This window comes from Colias eurytheme, chromosome 9 (assembly GCF_061535395.1).
Source record: "Colias eurytheme isolate Ceu_HAF_F1 chromosome 9, ilColEury1 Martin Lab GWU primary, whole genome shotgun sequence".
NCBI classification, from domain to species: Eukaryota; Metazoa; Arthropoda; class Insecta; order Lepidoptera; family Pieridae; genus Colias; species Colias eurytheme.
This window is the reverse complement of record NC_142988.1, coordinates 3155366-3174537: the sequence shown is the minus strand read 5'-3', so window position 1 is coordinate 3174537 and position 19172 is coordinate 3155366. Positions and strand designations below refer to the sequence as shown.

The following is a 19172-nucleotide window of genomic DNA, read 5'->3' as shown; positions in this document are numbered from 1 at the left end:
ATGCACGAGCGTCTCAAGCCGTGCTGTCAGCGGCTGCCGCTAAATCGAAGCGTTAGTTAGTTATTTATTTATGACAATCGCAAAATTTTGTTCACACTCACTCAAAAAACGTATGATATTTTGTTCGATGGAAATATGTAGTATGTATTAATAGTAAATCACTAAATATGACATATCACGCGAGAGATAGCACTATGATGTGTTTTACATGAATGCATCGATTATTAATTTTTAAAGCATCCTAACTATCTTCCCTCCCAATTTATAAACGTTCCTGGATGTTATATATACTTTATATACAAACAAAAAATAAAAATATTTTTGTACGCAAAACCTTTCAACAAATCAGCCAATGAGTGAGTATAAACAAGTGGTATTTTGCATTAACATCGTCCGCGTACACGCACACACTTGCAAACGCACGCTCACATTCCTATACCTTTGAATGTGGACAAAAGAAAGGGATTGCTGTGTCTACTCTCTGACGTCAGAACTGGACACCTAATGGGGCAAATAGCAGACACGTTTACACAAATGAATACAGAAAAACAAAAGGCACTTTTATTTGAGGTTTAATTAATAGATAGATTTTTAATTTGGGATTTATTAAATTATTAGTCAAATTTCAACACGAAGATACTTTGCGCACTAAAAATTTCCGATGGCAATGCAATTTAACAATATCACGATTTTTCAAGTACCTAAAACCTATCATATATTTTCATATCGACTTCTATTTTGCCTTGAATCCTTTGAGTCATGTTTAATTATTATTAAAAAGTTAATTTTATTAAATTTGTGCTAATAAATAAAATGCAACTTACCGTCTATAGAGAAGTTGTTAAGCGAGTGTGTGTGTCGCGAGATATCCTGTCGACCGCGGCTCATTGAATCCAATTCGTTTCTGAAAATTATAATTATTTCGTTATTAATTTTGTTTATATTAAATAAAATAAATGAAAATATACAGGACACAGTAAAATAAGATTTCGTAACAATTAAATGGTATCGGTGACATGTCGTTACGGGAACATAGTCCTTATTACCCTTACACAGAGCTTATATCTACTTATCAGTTTCGTACGCGTACCAGTAAGGTAGCCAGCAACGCTTTTTTATGGAAATGTAGCTTTTTTACCCAATCATAGAACCAACCCATTTGTCCGTCTCGTAGAGCGGAGTGCTAACGAAAATATAGGCCCTATTTGCTTAACATAAAGTTGTTAATTAGTAGTATGTTCGTTTCGTAGTACGATAAGAGAGGGGTACAACTGCTTACGGGAATTTAGTCCTTATTACACTACAATAGAGTCGAAACTCACTTGTCCGTCTCGTAGGGCGGCGAATACGAAGTGCATCATGTAAATATAGTCCTTATTACACTACAATAGAGTCGGAACTCACTTGTCGTCGTACGTCGCGGCGTGTGCGGGCGGGGAGCGCGGTGGTGACGCACCAGGCGACGCGTCAGCTCGCGTCACCTCCCACTTCTTGTCGCTCTTGCGCGGCTTGCGCTGGATCTTGCGGTTCGCCGCCGATATTATAGACGACACTATGTCGCGCGTCGACACGTCCTTGCCTAGGGATAACGCTGGGTTAGTGGGGAAATATTTTAGAAATTATGACGACTAAATATTTTATTTGGTTGAGTTTTGGTTAAGTAAGAGACAATACAGTACAGTCAATTAATGTAATCTTTTGTGAAACATTATTTTGCTGACTGTGAAAAAATCTATTTAATAAAAATTGGTCTGAAATGAACTATGAAAATGATGAAAAAATACTTTCATGTTTTTTTTGTTTTTAATTTTTATTAAAGACTTGAAGATTACCTTCGATCTTCTTGACGTTGTGTATGAGCAGGTCCCTTGAGGGCGCGGGCGCGGGGGACAGCGGGTCGGCGGCCGGCGGCTCAGCGGGTGGACTGCCGTCCTCCTCTTCGAAGTACCATGAATACTGTAACAGTAAATAAAATGATGTTTATTTATCACGCTTTTGGCTGTAGTACTAGATTGAAATCAATGTCTTTGCAAAAAATATTGCAATATATATAATAAATATATTTTTTAATTTAATCTATACTAATACTATAAAGCTGAAGAGTTTGTTTGAACGCGCTAATCTCGGGAACTACTGGTCCGATTTGAAAAATTCTTTCGGTGTTAGATAGCCCATTTATCGAGGAAGGTTATAGGCTATATATCATCACGCTACGACCAACAGGAGCGGAGCCACGGGGGTGAAACCGCGCGGAGCAGCTAGTAATTGTATACAAATTAAACTAGGCTTGATCTTTTAAAAAAAACTTAACACTTAATAAGATACTGTGTGTCAATTAAAATTAGATCACACAATCCTCAAAGCCCTAAAATTATTTTCAATGCACATACATCGAACACTAACATATGCAAGCTATATGGCTCGTATACTAACATGCGTGAGGAAGGACTCGATGATGCGGCACTGGCTGGACATGTCGTTGACCATGGCGAGCATGTCGTCGCTGGCGGCGCGCACGAGCGTGGGCCCGAACACGATGGCGAGGTTGCGCGGCTCCATCTTGTTGGCGGGCGCGTGCGCGGCCACGCGCCGCAGGTGCCGCACCAGGTAGTGCAGCGTGGCGTAGTGTGCGGGGGGCAGGGAGCGCACGAGGCGCCGCAGCGCCTGCGCGCGGTCCGCTGAACGGTCCGCTTCTGCACGGTACAATATTGAGAGTTAGCGAGGTATGTAGATAGCAGAGATATATAGCTTTAACAAAAGTGGTGAAGAATCAAGGCCTCACTTCAGACCTATTAGAGAAGATAAAAAAATTATCATCTAGCTTATTATTTACATTGCTTATCAATTAAATTCAGGTTAAATCCTCTCCAAAATATTCCAGACATAACCGGCTAAAATTTAAATTTCAGAAAAATTTTATTAAGTAGTGATTTTTGTTTGAAATTTCTGCTCATTCACGTTTTTATAACATTATTTGGATCTCATTAGACACTCGATAAAACACTTTTTGTCAAATAATAATTTCCAAAACTCACCAATAAAAGCAGGATACAGCTCAGCAGTCAACAACGGGTCGGGCAGCCTCCGCAGGTACGCCTTGAGCAGGCTGGACGCGACGTGCACGTCGGCCCAGCGCGGGTCGCCCTCCGGCGGCGGCTCCCCGCGGTCCAGCGCCGCCGCCAGCGCCGCTACACCCGCCGCGTTGCCGGGCACTCGGTACACGCCTACTGTGCGGAGACCGTATGCCTGCAATTGATTGCTCGATTAGTATTCAGAATCGATAAGAAGAAAATCACTCAAAATCTGTGAAAACTCGAATGCGCGACGAACGCGGGGTCACCACTTTATGTGTGTTGGGTGTACGAAATACTCGCTTACGAAGCATACATATTTATTGCGCACGGCGTAAACGTCCGGCGATGTCAATTGTTAGTTTCACACTGTGTTATATATTACATTTATTATTACATTATGTGTTTTGTAAGTCAGCAAAACCCCTACAGATATATATAATAAATTTGAATTATTTAGACAATAAGTTTTTCGACAGTTAACTGTTCAAACTATAGATCCAAATTTACACAGACTGTTGTTTTAAAAATAAATATTCATCTGCCAATTAATTACATCTTCTCCATCTATAGAACTAATCATTTCATGCTATCAGACACGAGCAGTACATTACAAATGATAAAATTATTATTCTATTTAAATAGTAAGTCTCACCTCCACAGCATCAGCAGGCAAGGTAACAGCCTTCGGCACGAGCGGGTGGTTGGGGTCCGTGGGGCAGCGCTCGAGCGGCGCGCCGAGCCAGCCCGTAGCAGCCGCGGGGGCCGCGTGCGCTCCGCCGTGCATGCGTCGGAACTGCTTGGCCATGCGACCCTTCCACGTCTTGTTCTTGGGGGACGACGGGAGCGTGGGCGTGGGCGGGCCCACCATGGACACTGGAAACGATTCTGTGTTAAGTAGAGTAGTATTAACAATAAGGCTGGCGTTAACATTAAGTTTTTGATGATCTCACAAGTTCATATGGGTACAGTAAAATTGATTTAGTATGAACTATCTTCATACTTCATAATCAATTTACTAATTGCTATAGTCCAATTCATGACTGCTTTAATATAATAGCGAGATTTGAACATATTCGTACAGCGGATTTTTCAATTGTTTAAATTGCAAAATGACACCATGATAAAAAATACTTATCCTTACCTGTAGGCGATCTGTTCCTGCCGATCTTTTTGCTTCTCTGTGGGGGGAGTGGCGATGAGCAGTCTGCGGAGGCCGGAGGGGCGGTTGTGGTGGGAGGTGCGGAGGAGGGAGGGTCCGGGAGTGCTGCTGACTCTACGGGAGGTTCTGCTGAGTGTCGTCTGAGGGCGGCTAGCCATCTTTGAGCATCTGCTGCGCCATCCGCCTGCAATTATTGGGATTTAAGTCGTTATATTGAATAATTCCAGGAATTGTTTTGTTCAACTTGTCTTTTCTTTTCATTTAAAATAGTTTTGTAGGCTATTATTGCTCATCCAGTATCCGAAGTTGATGAAACAGCATCTTACCTGTAATAATAACTCAGCGCCCGCTGCCGTGGTCACTCTGACGACGTGTTTTCGCTTCGTGTAGTCGTCAGCGAGCGCGGCTAGCGAATAGCGCACGTCGAGCGCGTCTCGCGAGCTCTCCGCGTTCGTGCCCGTGCCCGTCACTGCACCGGGGCTCTGGAACAAACAGACATACACATTAGATACATGGTATACAACAAAACATTAAAAAAGTTATTCGAGAGTTCTCAGTGTGTGTGATCATACCTCGCTGTCGGACATCGGCATCGTACGAAATGCCTCATTTTTCATGAACAGAATCATGTGATGTCGATATTTATATTGTGAAACTTGTATAAAACAATTACGTAAGAACCGATCATGACTTCACACAATACGTTATAGCGTTTACGACGATCTGTTTCTTTATTTTTAAACAGCCTTTAAAAACGTATTAAACGTGCTAATTTAAAAGCACTGAAATAAAACACATAAAAGCAGTAGTTTACATATCATTGAAGTGAACAATTATACCGGAAGAATTTCAACATTGTCCTTGATAACGGGCGATCTCGTATTTCTATCTCTGATATCACTATTTACTTCTCGAGTTCGATACACAGTTAACTTTAAGCAAATTAGTATTTTCTTTGATGTTCGTTTATATTAACTTTTTCCTATAAACACGGTTTCGGTACGTGAGCGCGCGTGTAATACGCGCTCCTCTTACCCGTTACTATGACTGGATTGTTTTTACACTAACAATAATTCTGATGCTTTGCCAATTTCTTGAATTCTTTTCAACAATACCGTCCATTATGCGGTGGGTTGCCACATTTTGAATGGTATGTAGTTAATTCATTTATACTTGCAAATAATACTGTATCAATTTTCCTTATTGTTTATTACCTTTATCAATTAATTTATTGCATTTATGGCAACAAAAAGAGATTTAACTTTTTTTTACATCAATTATTATCCAAACATTAACCCCCCATCTCAAAACCAAGCTAAAAACAAACCTCAATACAAAACCCAGTTACGATAATTCGCATGTTTTAGTTCAATGAAAAAATATTTCAGTGTGTCAGTCGGTTGGCGGACGCGCAGACAATAAATTTCAATTTCAAACAAGTACACACTGTTTAAAATCTAGACACCGGTCCTTGCCCTACAATTTTGCGAATTAATATGTCGCTCCACCTTTTAAATCTGACGAGCGTAATGTTTGACTTACGTACTTGCACTTTTTAATGCTCGAAGGCAAATATGACTTGCGCTTTCAATATGCGAGTCAAGTTCACGGGTGACCCTAAGTAAAAAGGAATTTGTATTGTTGTTTCAATATAGAAAATGCTGTTTCATCTACACTGTACAAACGTTACTTGCTAATATTATAATAATAATCTCTACCAAAATAATTGGACTTCGTTATCATATCGATACCCATCCACGCCCATAATTGCTTGCGCGCAATTATCTATTTATTAAATACTTTCATATGCAAGAACAATTAGACTTGTAATTTGTAATCGACATATTGTTGATCATGTACAAGCTCAGCTCTCGCGGAGCTTTCACTATCTAATTATAGTAATAAATGCGTACACATTGTCAGACACAAAATTGTGGCGCATTTGACGTTTATTGTTTGGGATCGCGTGAGTTATACTCGAAAGTTTTGATGAGCTTCACTTTGAAAGTGTCGTGATTTTTGATATGACTGGATTTGGACGTTGCATAAGCTGAGTCCATAATCACTGGTTATTTTTTGTTATTCTGTTCATAATATTCTATTAGTAGAGTTCAATAAATCCCGTTAACACTTATTGCGAAATTGAGTAGTCCTTCCTTTAAACAGTTTGATCAATGTTTAAATTTACAAAAGCTCATCAAGCCCAGTTGAATTCTGTTTATCGCCGACAATAATTTCTCATGAACATTTAAATAAAGATATATTAGTAACTAAATGAGTGACTAGATCTCAAAGTCTAGAAAGCCAAATATTTATTAATCTTGGCTAGCGTATAGTTCGAACAATTAAGTGCGTATTCAGTGTTCCTAGAAATACAAACTTCCGGGTTACTCTAGACGTATATAGGTTACATACACAAGTGTGACAGAAATAAGTAAACAAGGGAAAATTAACAATTAAACATTTTTATTAACTGCCATTAACACGGTTCTGATTACGTATTACGTGGTATAACAAAGCTTTAGTAATCTAATTAGACAAGAAAGATCTAAATACAAAAATAATACTTTTTTATTTGCATTATTGTGTAGATTATACGATAGAAACTTGGTAATAGGAAATTAATTTTCCTTTATAAAATTACTTGAAACTTCTAAAACTGATACGATGGAATAAAAAAGATCGCCCACGCAAATCAATTGCAAAATAAGTTTATAAGCTGTGGCGCCTCGTTGACAAAACTTTCAATTCATGAAAAACAAGTTATCTTATAAAGTGTTTGTATACATTGTTAGTATCGTAATAACCTACATTGCTTTTTTAAATAATCATAGACCTACTTCTACGGAACTAAATTTACGATTATCGTATAAGAAGTTGATGATACAGCAGTATTTAGCTAAAATTACATTTTAATTAATAAGAAACTTGGTTTCTAGAAAATTAATTTTATTAATTACATATATTCATGAGATGACTAACGAGTCGTACCCACTTTTACTCGTAAGATCGATATTGCTTTGAGAGCGAAATGAATATTCATTCCGGTCTAACCTCAATCTTCCATGAGACACGTCAATCAACGCGCAACCGATTTTCACCGTAAAATTCTAGAAAACACATTTTGGTACGTTCTACACGAATTGTTTCATTTCTATTGTTAGTTCGCTCTTAAAAATAGTATTGAACAAAGATGTAAATATAGGAAAGTAAACCCTAAAAAAAAATGTAAAATTTCTTATCAGCCGTCAGCTTTAAAACTTCTTTGTGTAAGCAAAAATTTAAATTTAATTAATCATTTCAATCTCGAGACAAATCCCGTCTCTACACAGCTATATAAACCGCACATTCCTGTACATACAACCACTTCCGATCTCGAGATACAGTCATTTCACGAGTCATTATTAAATTTTCGTGATGCGATACAATCTAAACGAACTTTGATTATGTGAGAGAACAGACGTGCTTTCAATAGTCTCAGAGATCGTGATAGCAATCGATGATTTATTGCGTCTGACACACTTTTCCTTGGCGAGAAAAAAAAAATAGTTTCGCTCTTGACCCAATCGCGTTGCATTTATCGGGTCGGCCGCCGGTCAAAAGCCGGTGATGTAATTCGTATGAAAGGCTATGACAATTAGCATAGACCCGTAACAGTTTGGACTCGTTCGTATGTATAGAAATCGATACGTGTTATGTAAATGGGGGTGTGATTAAAGCGTGTTGTAAAGATGCTTTTGCAATTATATTCGGTACAATACAAGAACCATTTGAAGAGCGTTTAGAGACTCAATTTTTGGTCGTTGTGTTCAACCAGAACTCTCCGTTCGTGCTTTGGAAGTTTCGAGCGGAGTTTGGTGTAATCGTGACTGCTGTTTTAGCTAAAGTCTGGTAAATTTTCTGTCGTTCATTCAACTCACATCCGATTTACAAATACGTTGTTACATTTTTCTTTTTCATTACCTACACCTCGAAGCTAAATTAAATTGGAAAAAAGTCAATTTGCGGTGCGCATTAATGCACTCTCTAGTAATTACATAGAAAGTGTATAAAAAATTGGAAAACCATACATGGCGAAATTGACCCGATAGATATGTAGGCGAACCTCGGGCAACAAATAACAATGCATTCTGGGTCGGTTCTCTATTAGTAGCTAATAATTATCTGTAATGGGTGAGCGATACATCAATCAATGTTTAAATTATCGTTTATTATATTGGAAAGCCGCAACTAAATAAATAAATTGAAAATCTATGTGTTTGTATAATGTGCCAGTGTAAGCTTGCATTTTATTATTGTTGAGGTAATCTATATCTGACTTTGTAATTAAAAATAAATCAAGTAATCGTAATCGTATATAATCGGAAATAACTTAATAAATAATAATAGTATAATAAGGTTACTCGACTCATTTCATTGAAAATAATTTTGTGTTAACTTCTCATGTAACTCAGATTAAAATTCTGTAATTAAACATTATTTTGTACGCCAAAAATAAACTCTTACAAAATTTATGTTGTCAAAAATAACTGTTACGAATACATTCAATTACACTGTACGTTTTTAAATAAACATTTTTACGGTTTTCAAGTAGTAATTTGAAACAATCCTTACCAATATATCGGTGTACCAAAGGGTCATGGTTTGGCCGGAGTCCATCTGCGTCAGTGCAAACGCGGCGTGGTCATTGTCAATGGTTGGCATTCGAACCACAATTAACCAATTATTTACCGCACTATCAATTTTACACTTTTTTGTCGTACCGCAAAAAAATATTCAAATAGCTCGACAGTTATTCGCGAATCACTATTGATTTATTTCAATATCAAAAGTCACATAACAGCGCAGAAAATAAATTGCGATAAATGTGCGCGTACAATATCCGAAAATGCGAGCGTCGTGATGCGGGCGGGCGGCGCGCGTGCGCGTCTGCAGGATTATGGCGCTGCGGCGATCTCCGTCATAGCAGAGAAAGTGCTCCGGCGCAGACTCCGAGGCGTCTGCCAAATCGCCGTTTTCACGGTTCAAAAATCGATTGTCTTTTCCGGACAAATCGTTCGCTGCATCGGGGACAATAATGACAACAATGTCGAGGCGCCGTCTCCACTGTGCCACTTAGCGGCCGGCAACCGTTTTCTTTTCGAGCTACGACTATTAAAATTTTACGCGGAAGTGGCAATTGTATAAGCGATACAAAGATCGAACTCGATTATAGCACGCACGATTCTTACGACACAGCCGCGACCATAAACACGTAACACATCATAAAAATGTTACGATTCGCATTTGTCATCAACGGTTAATTAAGATCGGAAATTTAGCAGCTCGTGGAGATTGCAGTTTATTGCTAGGTTGCAGATAGAACAGGTTAACACTATACAGGTTCAGTCGTTTAACAAAGCACAACACCGTGAGATGTACGCATCTCCAAGTGAACGCAATTCGTCATACTTTCCTCCGCGCTTCACGCTATGAAGGCTGAAGCGATATTTTCTATTCTGGGTTGTCATTTGTCTTTTAACCTTAAAGTTGTAAGGTTTCTATAATGGGCACGTGGAAATAATTAATTTCCTATTTTGGAAAGTTTAAAAAAATCGAAAAAGGCGTAAGTAGGTACGTAAATGTTCATGTATGAGAAATTTTATCTATTTTGGCGTGAAACAGTTTATATAAGTGTTACACATGACGATTCCTTTTCACGTAAAAGGGAACGCTGCTGCCAAAGACTTCGCAGAATTCATTATAAATTCTGCGTGTCCCTGTTTGAAAATATTTTGAGACCAGACTATATCCTGGATCGAGTAATTGGATATTCCTTTTAAATTTGATAGATTAAAAAGATTTTGAAATGGTTTATTGCTCCGTAATTTTGTTGAGTTCAATGAACACATTCGTCAAGAAGAGATTTAATGCGCAGAGTGATCACTTCCGCTGTCACGGATGTGTCGCAGTTCGGCTGACAGACGTTAATTCGGAGGTTTTCGCACTTTCCACCAACCGTGAATTGGACCGAAGAGAAGCGTCCATCCGTTAAACCATTCAGGGCGTTCACCGACCGCTCCCAACTATTTATTTCTTAATAGCTAACACTCGGTAAAAATCAACAAGGTATCTATTCAGCGAAAATATCTGTGTTTATCTAACGCGCCTCTGCTGCGAATATAATGAGCGACTATACAAATATTTTTAAACCCGACCGCTCTACGATATTCCATTAGCGCTATTGTGAGTGAATTATGATATAAGCGATTATGTCCTTTTAAATAAAGTGCATTAAGTGTTTAAAAGCGAAAGTGAGCTCGCATTGACATCACAATTGATCGATCGCTATCTTATTTTCGTGACGTCTCGTGTGATTTATGACGAAATCGACGACTTACTCTGACGCTATTCTCTACGCTCTCCGCAAATAAACTTTACATGTTTCCGTCATATTTACATATGTGTTTTACGTAACGCTAATGTAATGGTGATTTACGATATTTTAACTTTTTACTACTGACTGTACTGATATGACTAAGAGCCGATAAACAATACTTGGATGATTCAACAATGGCTTGTGATGCAAAATACCGAAATTAGAGTAACGGATAGATATTACGGCTAATGTGTTATTTAGTTTTAAACGTGTGCGTCTAAACAAAACTTTTCATCGTTTGAATGGATCTAATGCATTTTGTTATCTAATCGATATTATTGCGGTTTCGAAAGCGTCTAGTGGCTCAAATAAAGCGTTTCTTGAGCATTGTCTAGTCATTATGGCAGAGTAGACGAATTTGTAATATGTATTACTAAGTTATATGCGTGGGCGGTATAATGTGCCTCTCATAATTCGGTAACATTGACTCACAGCTTACATAATGCTGAAGAAAGCTTGTTAGATTCGCTACTCCTGTTATTTTGGAGTATTGTTATACATAAACTATTAATTTGATATTACATAATCGTAACAACCATTAATATAACAACTATTACAAATTACAATTAATCAACATACTTATGTATAAACTCTAAGTATGTTTATTTTTTTGTCTTATTATTTAATTTAAAACGTAAAGATAATGGTTATTCTTCTTATCTATTTCTTAGAGCGAAAATTAAGTGTGTCGCGTGGGTCGATCGGATTTTTTACAAGAAATCGAATCTAGTACATCACGAGACAATTTAAAACATATTAAGTGTGAAATTGAACTGGGTTTTAGACATTTATACAGAATGTATTGCTTAGATAAAATTCTATACATTAATATATTGGAATTGTAATGGGGTCACCTATTGTGTGAGTATAACTAAATTTAGATAGATCTATATTTCAAAGTCAACCGGAAATTGATTTTATAATCTAGGCAATTATTGGAAAGTTGTATCTACAATTCGTTTTGTATACGCAAAAGAGTGTATAGAAACTAGGATTGAATTACGTACTAAATAACCGAAGACTTATTCGTATTGAGAATAACGACCATGGTATTAACTCTGGAAGCCAAATCTTTAAAATATCAGTATAACATGATACAAAACACAGAAATGAGGTCTCTATAATCCCACTTATTATACGGGATTTCATAACACTATCTGGATCAGTTAAACTCAAAGAAATGAGTTCATCTCGTGTGTGTATAGCCGTATGACCGCCCGTTACGTCACGCTGACGTCACAACACATTTGGGTCAGATTTTATTAATGCGTGTAAACAAGTTACTGCCTATTCTCGGTACACCCATATCGATATCAAACTTGTAAGGCTTCGTTAGACATAATGTTTAGATGTTACGAATTTTCATTTCGGATTGAGATGTCTGTATTTTAACGATGGACAAGGTCAAACAATGATTGGCCTTGATGAAAGCTTCTACAAATAAAATCTACAAATATTTTAGATACAAAGCAAATAACACTCAATATAAAGAAATGTAGGGGCAGATTTATTTCTAAAAGCGATCTATTTCCATACAATCCGATATGCGATAACACTTGAGATAAAGGTCTGTATGATAAAAAATATAGAACGTAGCATTTCAAATATGAATATGACCTCATATATGAAATTTTAGCATAATTCATTTTTTGTGTTTATTCTACATTCGAGTATAATATTATGGTTTATTTTACCCCATTAATTAAGCCAGGATTAACTCGAACTCAATCAAAATACCTAAGTCTAAACTGTTTTCATGAAAAAACGTAACATTATCTGTTTCGACGTAATAACAATAATAACATTAACCTCCTTTAGACATGTAGTTTTAGATCGCGTTTTTCTAACCTCGTAACTATAAGCTTCTGGTATCGTGATAAATTACATGAAAGATACGATATACGAACTGTATAGTTACCTACCTATTTGTAGGATATAGACAGGCACAATTTTGTATGAAATATTATAAGTTCAACCTCTTAATAAAACCTAGACGTTTAGGAAAGCTTATAATATAATGTCATGAGGGAAAACAATATTCGAACGTCTTTCTTTATATTTTAAATGAAAAAGTTCTGATTTAAATACTAATTTATAGATTAATGTTCGAATGGTTCCTTGTTAATAGAACAATAAATATGCTTTAAAACAGGATGAAAGATTAACTCCACCAAATAAACAAAGGCCTATCTAAATACTATACTAAAACTAAATCCTATGTTCTTTTGCAGTGTATCGCTCGTTGAGAACCCATTGTTATAAAATTCTATTCTACAAGACTCTTGACCCAACCGCGATGGCTTACAGCCAACTTAAATGTCATAGTTTCATTAAAAATAGTAAATTTTCATAGCTTAGTTAAAAACGAAAGTACTAAATTTGCATATTAAGTTATACTACGTAATATTATCTTGTTTGTAATCAATGTATAAGGTAATAAAATAGGAAAAAAGGCGTCTCGGCTAAATGGATGGTGTAATCACATGTTCACGACTCGCGATTAGTTTTCGACAATAAATGGCAATTAGACATAGAAAGTACACTTGCAAGCGTTTGTCCGCTTTCAAATGCAATGGATGATTAGTTTGGATTAATTTCACTTTTACAACAAGTTTAGGAAATTCAATCCATTATAAATAAATTGAGTAATTGTTTTACAAGATACTTCGTGTAACTATAGTGAGTGGTAAGGACATAAACTTTTAATATTTAATCACTGGTATATGTTTAAGTGATAGTGTAGAACTAAAATTAAGCACTTAAATATAACCTTTTATTTATCTTAGAATCAGTTGCCAATAACGCTCGACAGTCACAACCATACGTTATTTACTTTGTACGCGTTGACTTTTTAGCAACCGCTCTCCTCAATATGGGAACCTTTCATTAGATAACCGCGTGCATCAATAGAGTGCGTTATTACAAGCATTACTCCATCGTCCGTCGTTCGCTAATGACGTATTATTTCGCGAACGGCAATCTCGCGGCTATTTCCACTAGGGCGTTCACCCCGAGTGCACAGCTGATGCGGGACTGACCGACAGCCAGATACTCATTTCCTATTTAGGGAATATATACGGTTAGATAACTTCGAATAGCTAAGTGCGTAGCGGGATCTCTGGGCAAACGATTCGCGCGTGGGATAGGTTGCGCTATTAATGTAGCTAGGAGATGAGAATTACGTGATAATACGTAAGGGTTATAATGTATGGATTTGATTGCAAGAAGTTTATGAATAGAAAGGTCGTGACTTACAAGAGGTATTCACGTAAGTTACGTAGAAGGTAAAAAATGCTATATCATTAAAACGTGTCAATCAAGCCAAGTTTTTAAATATTTACAAAGCTCGATTTAAAACGAGTATAGAATAGACATACTACAGATACAATATTACCTAATAAATAAACACTAAATACCCTAAGGCCTAACAATTTTATTTGTGTTTAGTTTGGTTTAATATAAAACGTAAAATAAAACAAATTAACAGTAAGTACACATACAGTCTATTCTTTAAAAATTTATAGTACCTACACATACAGTACAGCATCCCACAGATGTAATTTCCTCAACATAACATTATTATCCAGTTATACGCATAATAAGGGCTAGTTGGCGCAATTCCGTAGAGCGCAGCCACTCAGTCTGCGCAGGCGCACAAGTGGCGAGCCATGTGCGCTCGATGTATTGCGCATGCACTTAACAATATGCGTAGCTAAAGTCGCGTTCAGATGATTATTGTTTATATTCGATAATTGGATATAAAAATATAAAATATAGAAAGATTATTGAGCTCTATAAAGGTCGTACATGTTCTATATGCAGTGCTATTCTTTTCAATAAATTCTTTAGTTTATTTGGTGAATTTGATAGCAATATTTACTTACTAGGTTTTGAAATCATATTAAATTGCTGTTTATTTTTGAATAATTTCATGAAAAATGTTAACACGTTTACCCTCCACAGTCCACACGCAATCAGATATACCGATTAGAATATTTGTTGGAGTCATGTCAAAATTTTTGCGAATCGTGAAAGATAAGTAAATAGATTTTTAAGAAATTATAGAGCAATTTGAAATGAAATAATTTCTACGGTATAAACCGTAGAAAGAATAATCTTTAAGCAGAACATAAACACGACCTTATCAGAGCTCTGAACAAGCCCCGTTGTTACAAATGCTTCATGTCGATTCAATTTAATTAAGTGCCAAGTGTACATTACATAAAACAATGATTGGTCGCTCTCAGATGCGTTATTTATGCGTCCATATTGACATTAGGCCGATTGCTTCTGTGATATGTCATATTAAAAACGCGATACGTTATATGATAAGTGGATGCAGTTTGCTTTCAACACTCTTATTTACTCTCCTTTCTCCGTATAAATATGTATAATATATAGTAGGCTTTTAAATGGAATAGATATTCTACATAGGCGTTGAAAATCTGAAAGATAATATAAGTAAGGTCGAATCAATTAAGTTATTAATTACATTTTTAACATATAACATTATAAACGTGTAATTGTGTGTTTTCTTAACCTTGAAAGCCTTGCATCGGCTAAACTTTTATGGTTTCCAACGGTTGCACTTTTATCCAACAAAAATATAATTCCACGCTAAAACAAGAACTCTAGATATTTAAATATGTATTACCAAATACATTGATATATGATCTCAAAGCATGCTTATCGATTTCCGCGATGGTATCTAGTCGTAAATTCCGTCTAACATAACTCGCTTCATCCATATATTAAACAGTAGGAGTATCTATAGTTCAGATGAGTCGGAAGGCTGAGACGTGCTCCGCTTGCGAAGCGGCTGCGGGCTGCTCTCAGCGGTCCCTTGGCAATATTGTATAACCGATTGAACGCAAATCTATTGCTATTAAATTCCTGGGAGTATTTTCTATTTATGTAGTGTAGTAGTAAGTCCGAATGTGCTAGAGAGCGGTTGCAGTACTTTAAAGTGAGATCACTGATCAGTGGTACTGGTAATGAAAAACTAAATAATTTAAACTGTCGAATATATTCGTGTAATTCTTCACGATAAAGTTATAAAATATTTACGTTTCAATCGCGTGTATTTAGATGTTATCTTTTATTACTTCAATTTTAAATTTTGGATTGCCTTGATAGTAATTACGAAATGGGAGTTTGTGCCAATGCTCTTATTTTTTCAATATAATTGACAAGATATGTTTTTTAAATAATCTTGTTTACATGTGGAACACCACAAATCACAATATAACCTAACAACATTAATTGACTAATATTGTAACCTTGAAAACGGAGCCAACAATATTTCTTCATCGCAGCATTTTTTATAGCTATTAAAATATCACCTCACATTCAATGCCACTGCTTAATTTATGTGAAGTTAATTGTTTAGAAATAGTTTTTTCTTCATTATCTATGAAAACCTTCAGTAAATAGCTTTCATAGAAAAGTTTTGTTTTGCTTTACCTATAAAAGTATCTAATCAAGATTTATTGATCACTAGCTTACCGCCTGCGGCTTCGCCCGCTTTGTCTAAAACCTAATAAATTATATACTAAAACCTTCCTCTTGAATCACTCGTTCTATTAACAAAAACCGCATCAAAATCCGTTGCGTAGTTTTAAAGATTTAAGCATAGGTACATAGGGACATAGGGACAGAGAAAGCGACTTTGTTTTATACTATGTAGTGATGATACATATTTTGTTTTCATGTCATAAATTAATTGTGCCTTTCTTACTACGTAAAACAGACTTATCGTTCTACCAAAATATAATTTTACAAATAGTACTGTGAGCTACATAGTATAGTATAATGTACATATATATCTTAACTCGTAAGAGAGATAAAATTGCGTTTTCAATGACGTATTGTTTATGAGTTGAAAGATCGACTGTAAAAGAATTTAAGACGGCATGCTAATACTCACGTAGACCACACAGAGAATTTTACACACTCTTAGTTTTAAAATATACAAAGATATCAATTTATTCAGGACAGCAGATTTCTATATATCTAACTGAAAGCATTAAAACTGCTTTAAAATTTTTAAACGAATAAAAGAGGGTACTTTGCTACACATTTTGCAGTTAAAATGTCGACTTTTTTTAATATTATATGGCATAAAAATATTAAAAAATTACGCATGAGTTAACAGTATTACACGCTTCACCTACTTTGTGGGTCGTATTAATCTTTTTAACAGGCGATCATATTTCTTATAAAACGTGTATATTAATGTTTAAGTATTAATCTACTTAAGTGCATACTAGAAAAAAATAGTTTATAATAGCACTCATTGTCTTATTGAACATTCATAAAAGGAAGAGTATTATGTCATGAATTTTAATTAACCTGAACGTTTCTAATAATAATTTTTCATAATGAATCATGTAACATGAGTTGATATATTGAATATGCTTTCATACAAGGTACATAAAATTGAATCTACGAACAAAAACATAACCTACAGAAAACATCACAATACGCATCTATCAATTATTTACAGCTCTCAAGCGCCAACTCAGTCCCACCATCTTTACTACACCTTCAGTACCGCTCGTTTCGCTTTCAGGCCGGGACTCCACCAAAGCGGAGACGAGACGAGCGGAAAGGAGATGTTTTTTAAACAACCAATAGAATTGAGTTATTGACACGTCTCCTCTCCGCTCAGCTTCAGTGGAGATCGCTGTGCGGAGATGTGTAATATTTGTATGTCGCGATGGAAGCGGAGATGTGAGCTGTGCGATGTGAGCTGTGCACCTTTCGTGTCAGAATGCGTACTGAGCACTTAACGCCCCGCACCCGAGCTGAAAAACATCTCTTCTCGCACAGCACACAGCACACCGCACACATCTCCGCTTTGGTGGAGTCCCGCGAGCTGAAAAACATCTCTTCTCGCACAGCACACAGCACACCGCACACATCTCTGCTTTGGTGGAGTCCCGGCCTAAAGCTGTCCCGTAATCTACATAATTCCGAGTGAACGCCTCTGCACAGAATACATTAACGCTGCAAACGGACAGGAACAAGTGATTTATGTATCACACACGCAATGTAAATCAACAATTTGCATTGTAATTTAAAGTGTCGATTTAGAAGCGCAGTCGTGCTCTCAAGCAACTATGCCACGGTTTATATGAAACATACGTTCAACTTTTCAAATTGCTGCTTTTTTCGATTACTCTACATATCTATCGATACTAAATATCGACTAGTCTCTCCTAAGTAACACGTGAAGCGCAAAACGCGCTAACTTTGTATTATATCTATAACATAAAATTAACATTCTTCCTTTATAAAAGGCGACAAAATAGACAGCTGTGGATGATTTGCTATTCATCGCTTGTCCTGTTGCGTGGCAAAGAGCGACGCAGCATACAAAACGACTTTGAAGTTATGAAAGCTGGCCTATATCATATCAACAGCTATATGATATCGACGAATCAATGACTTACAATGTATATAGTAACTTATCTTATCTGCGCATTAGGGTAAGTAATTAAGCTTTAACAGACAATCGAAATATTAAGGACATTATTACATTAAGGAATGAAGTAAGCAATTTTGGACGTCTTTCTTGAATATTTTCTAAAGACTGCACCGAATGCAAATGAAACAAAAAGTTATTTCTGAATGGTTTACCATTTTCTAGGAATTCAAAATAATTAAATAATTCTTAAAAGGATTTATCGTCGACAAACCAACATGTTAATGACCACATTGCATGCTCATCCACGTCTATCGATTAACATCAACGTTTGATTATTTAGATAACGTTGATTCCTAGATCGGAATGCATTTGAGCACGCATAAAAATAATAAGGAATCGATCAATGACAAGCGAGCAATACAATCCACACCGCTTCAAGGATGAATGGCGATTGCGAGCGCTATTGGTAGGCGGCTCACGCGCGCGCACCGCCGCCGGCATGGCGTCACATCCTCGACTGAATTGGCCACTATAATTAATAAAAGAATTGCGCCCGCACAAGGCAACACTATGTTCGGTAATCGAATTGTTGACGTTCTTGAAATCGAATTGTTGCTTGACAAAAAGCGCGACGTTCAATCGAAGGGTTGGTGAATCATTCCGCCGCTGATGGCGCACCATTTTGAGAGCTTTCTTTGTTCGAGCGCTTTACGGGGAATTCGATTTGTGGTGCATATTTTTCTTCAAATTTTGTATCTATTGTTATAGTTCGAACCTTCAGTACGCTGTAAACGTCCTGTCAACATTCATTAATAATAAACTACAGTGCATTCGCCTAGTCATGCCCCAGCAATGAATCAACGTACAATGCAACAATCGTGTAGAAATAAAAGAGTTTTCGATCTGTAATTTTGTATCGATCCATCACACACAAAAAGTCCAAGATTTGACGTCAACCACGCCGTCTCGTACAGCCTCCAACTTGACAGGTTTCCTATCAGGGCTGTCATCTCGCCCATTATGAGTCGAGAACTGACATGCGACCTCAGTAGGGTGGGCACAAGGCCAAATCATCCTAACCTTTCGTTTTGT

At 36.6% G+C, this 19172-nt stretch overlaps 1 protein-coding gene across 6 annotated transcripts in view; it reads right to left on the bottom strand.

Moving 5' to 3' along the window:
* LOC149905676 (rho GTPase-activating protein 23-like) overlaps positions 1 to 19172 on the bottom strand; it is a 311247-nt gene that overhangs the window by 1172 nt on the left and 290903 nt on the right. For 5 of the 6 annotated variants that reach the window (XM_090105041.1, XM_090105038.1, XM_090105043.1 and 2 more), the window contains 8 exons: positions 4560 to 4715; positions 4216 to 4417; positions 3727 to 3959; positions 3036 to 3246; positions 2434 to 2693; positions 1833 to 1956; positions 1405 to 1579; positions 825 to 904 (listed from right to left, as the gene is read on the bottom strand). In XM_090105041.1, coding sequence (XP_089961167.1) covers positions 825 to 904; positions 1405 to 1579; positions 1833 to 1956; positions 2434 to 2693; positions 3036 to 3246; positions 3727 to 3959; positions 4216 to 4417; positions 4560 to 4715 — 1441 coding nt within the window. The remainder of the gene's footprint in view (positions 1 to 824; positions 905 to 1404; positions 1580 to 1832; positions 1957 to 2433; positions 2694 to 3035; positions 3247 to 3726; positions 3960 to 4215; positions 4418 to 4559; positions 4716 to 19172) is intronic. The other variant, XM_090105040.1, reaches the window with a different exon arrangement.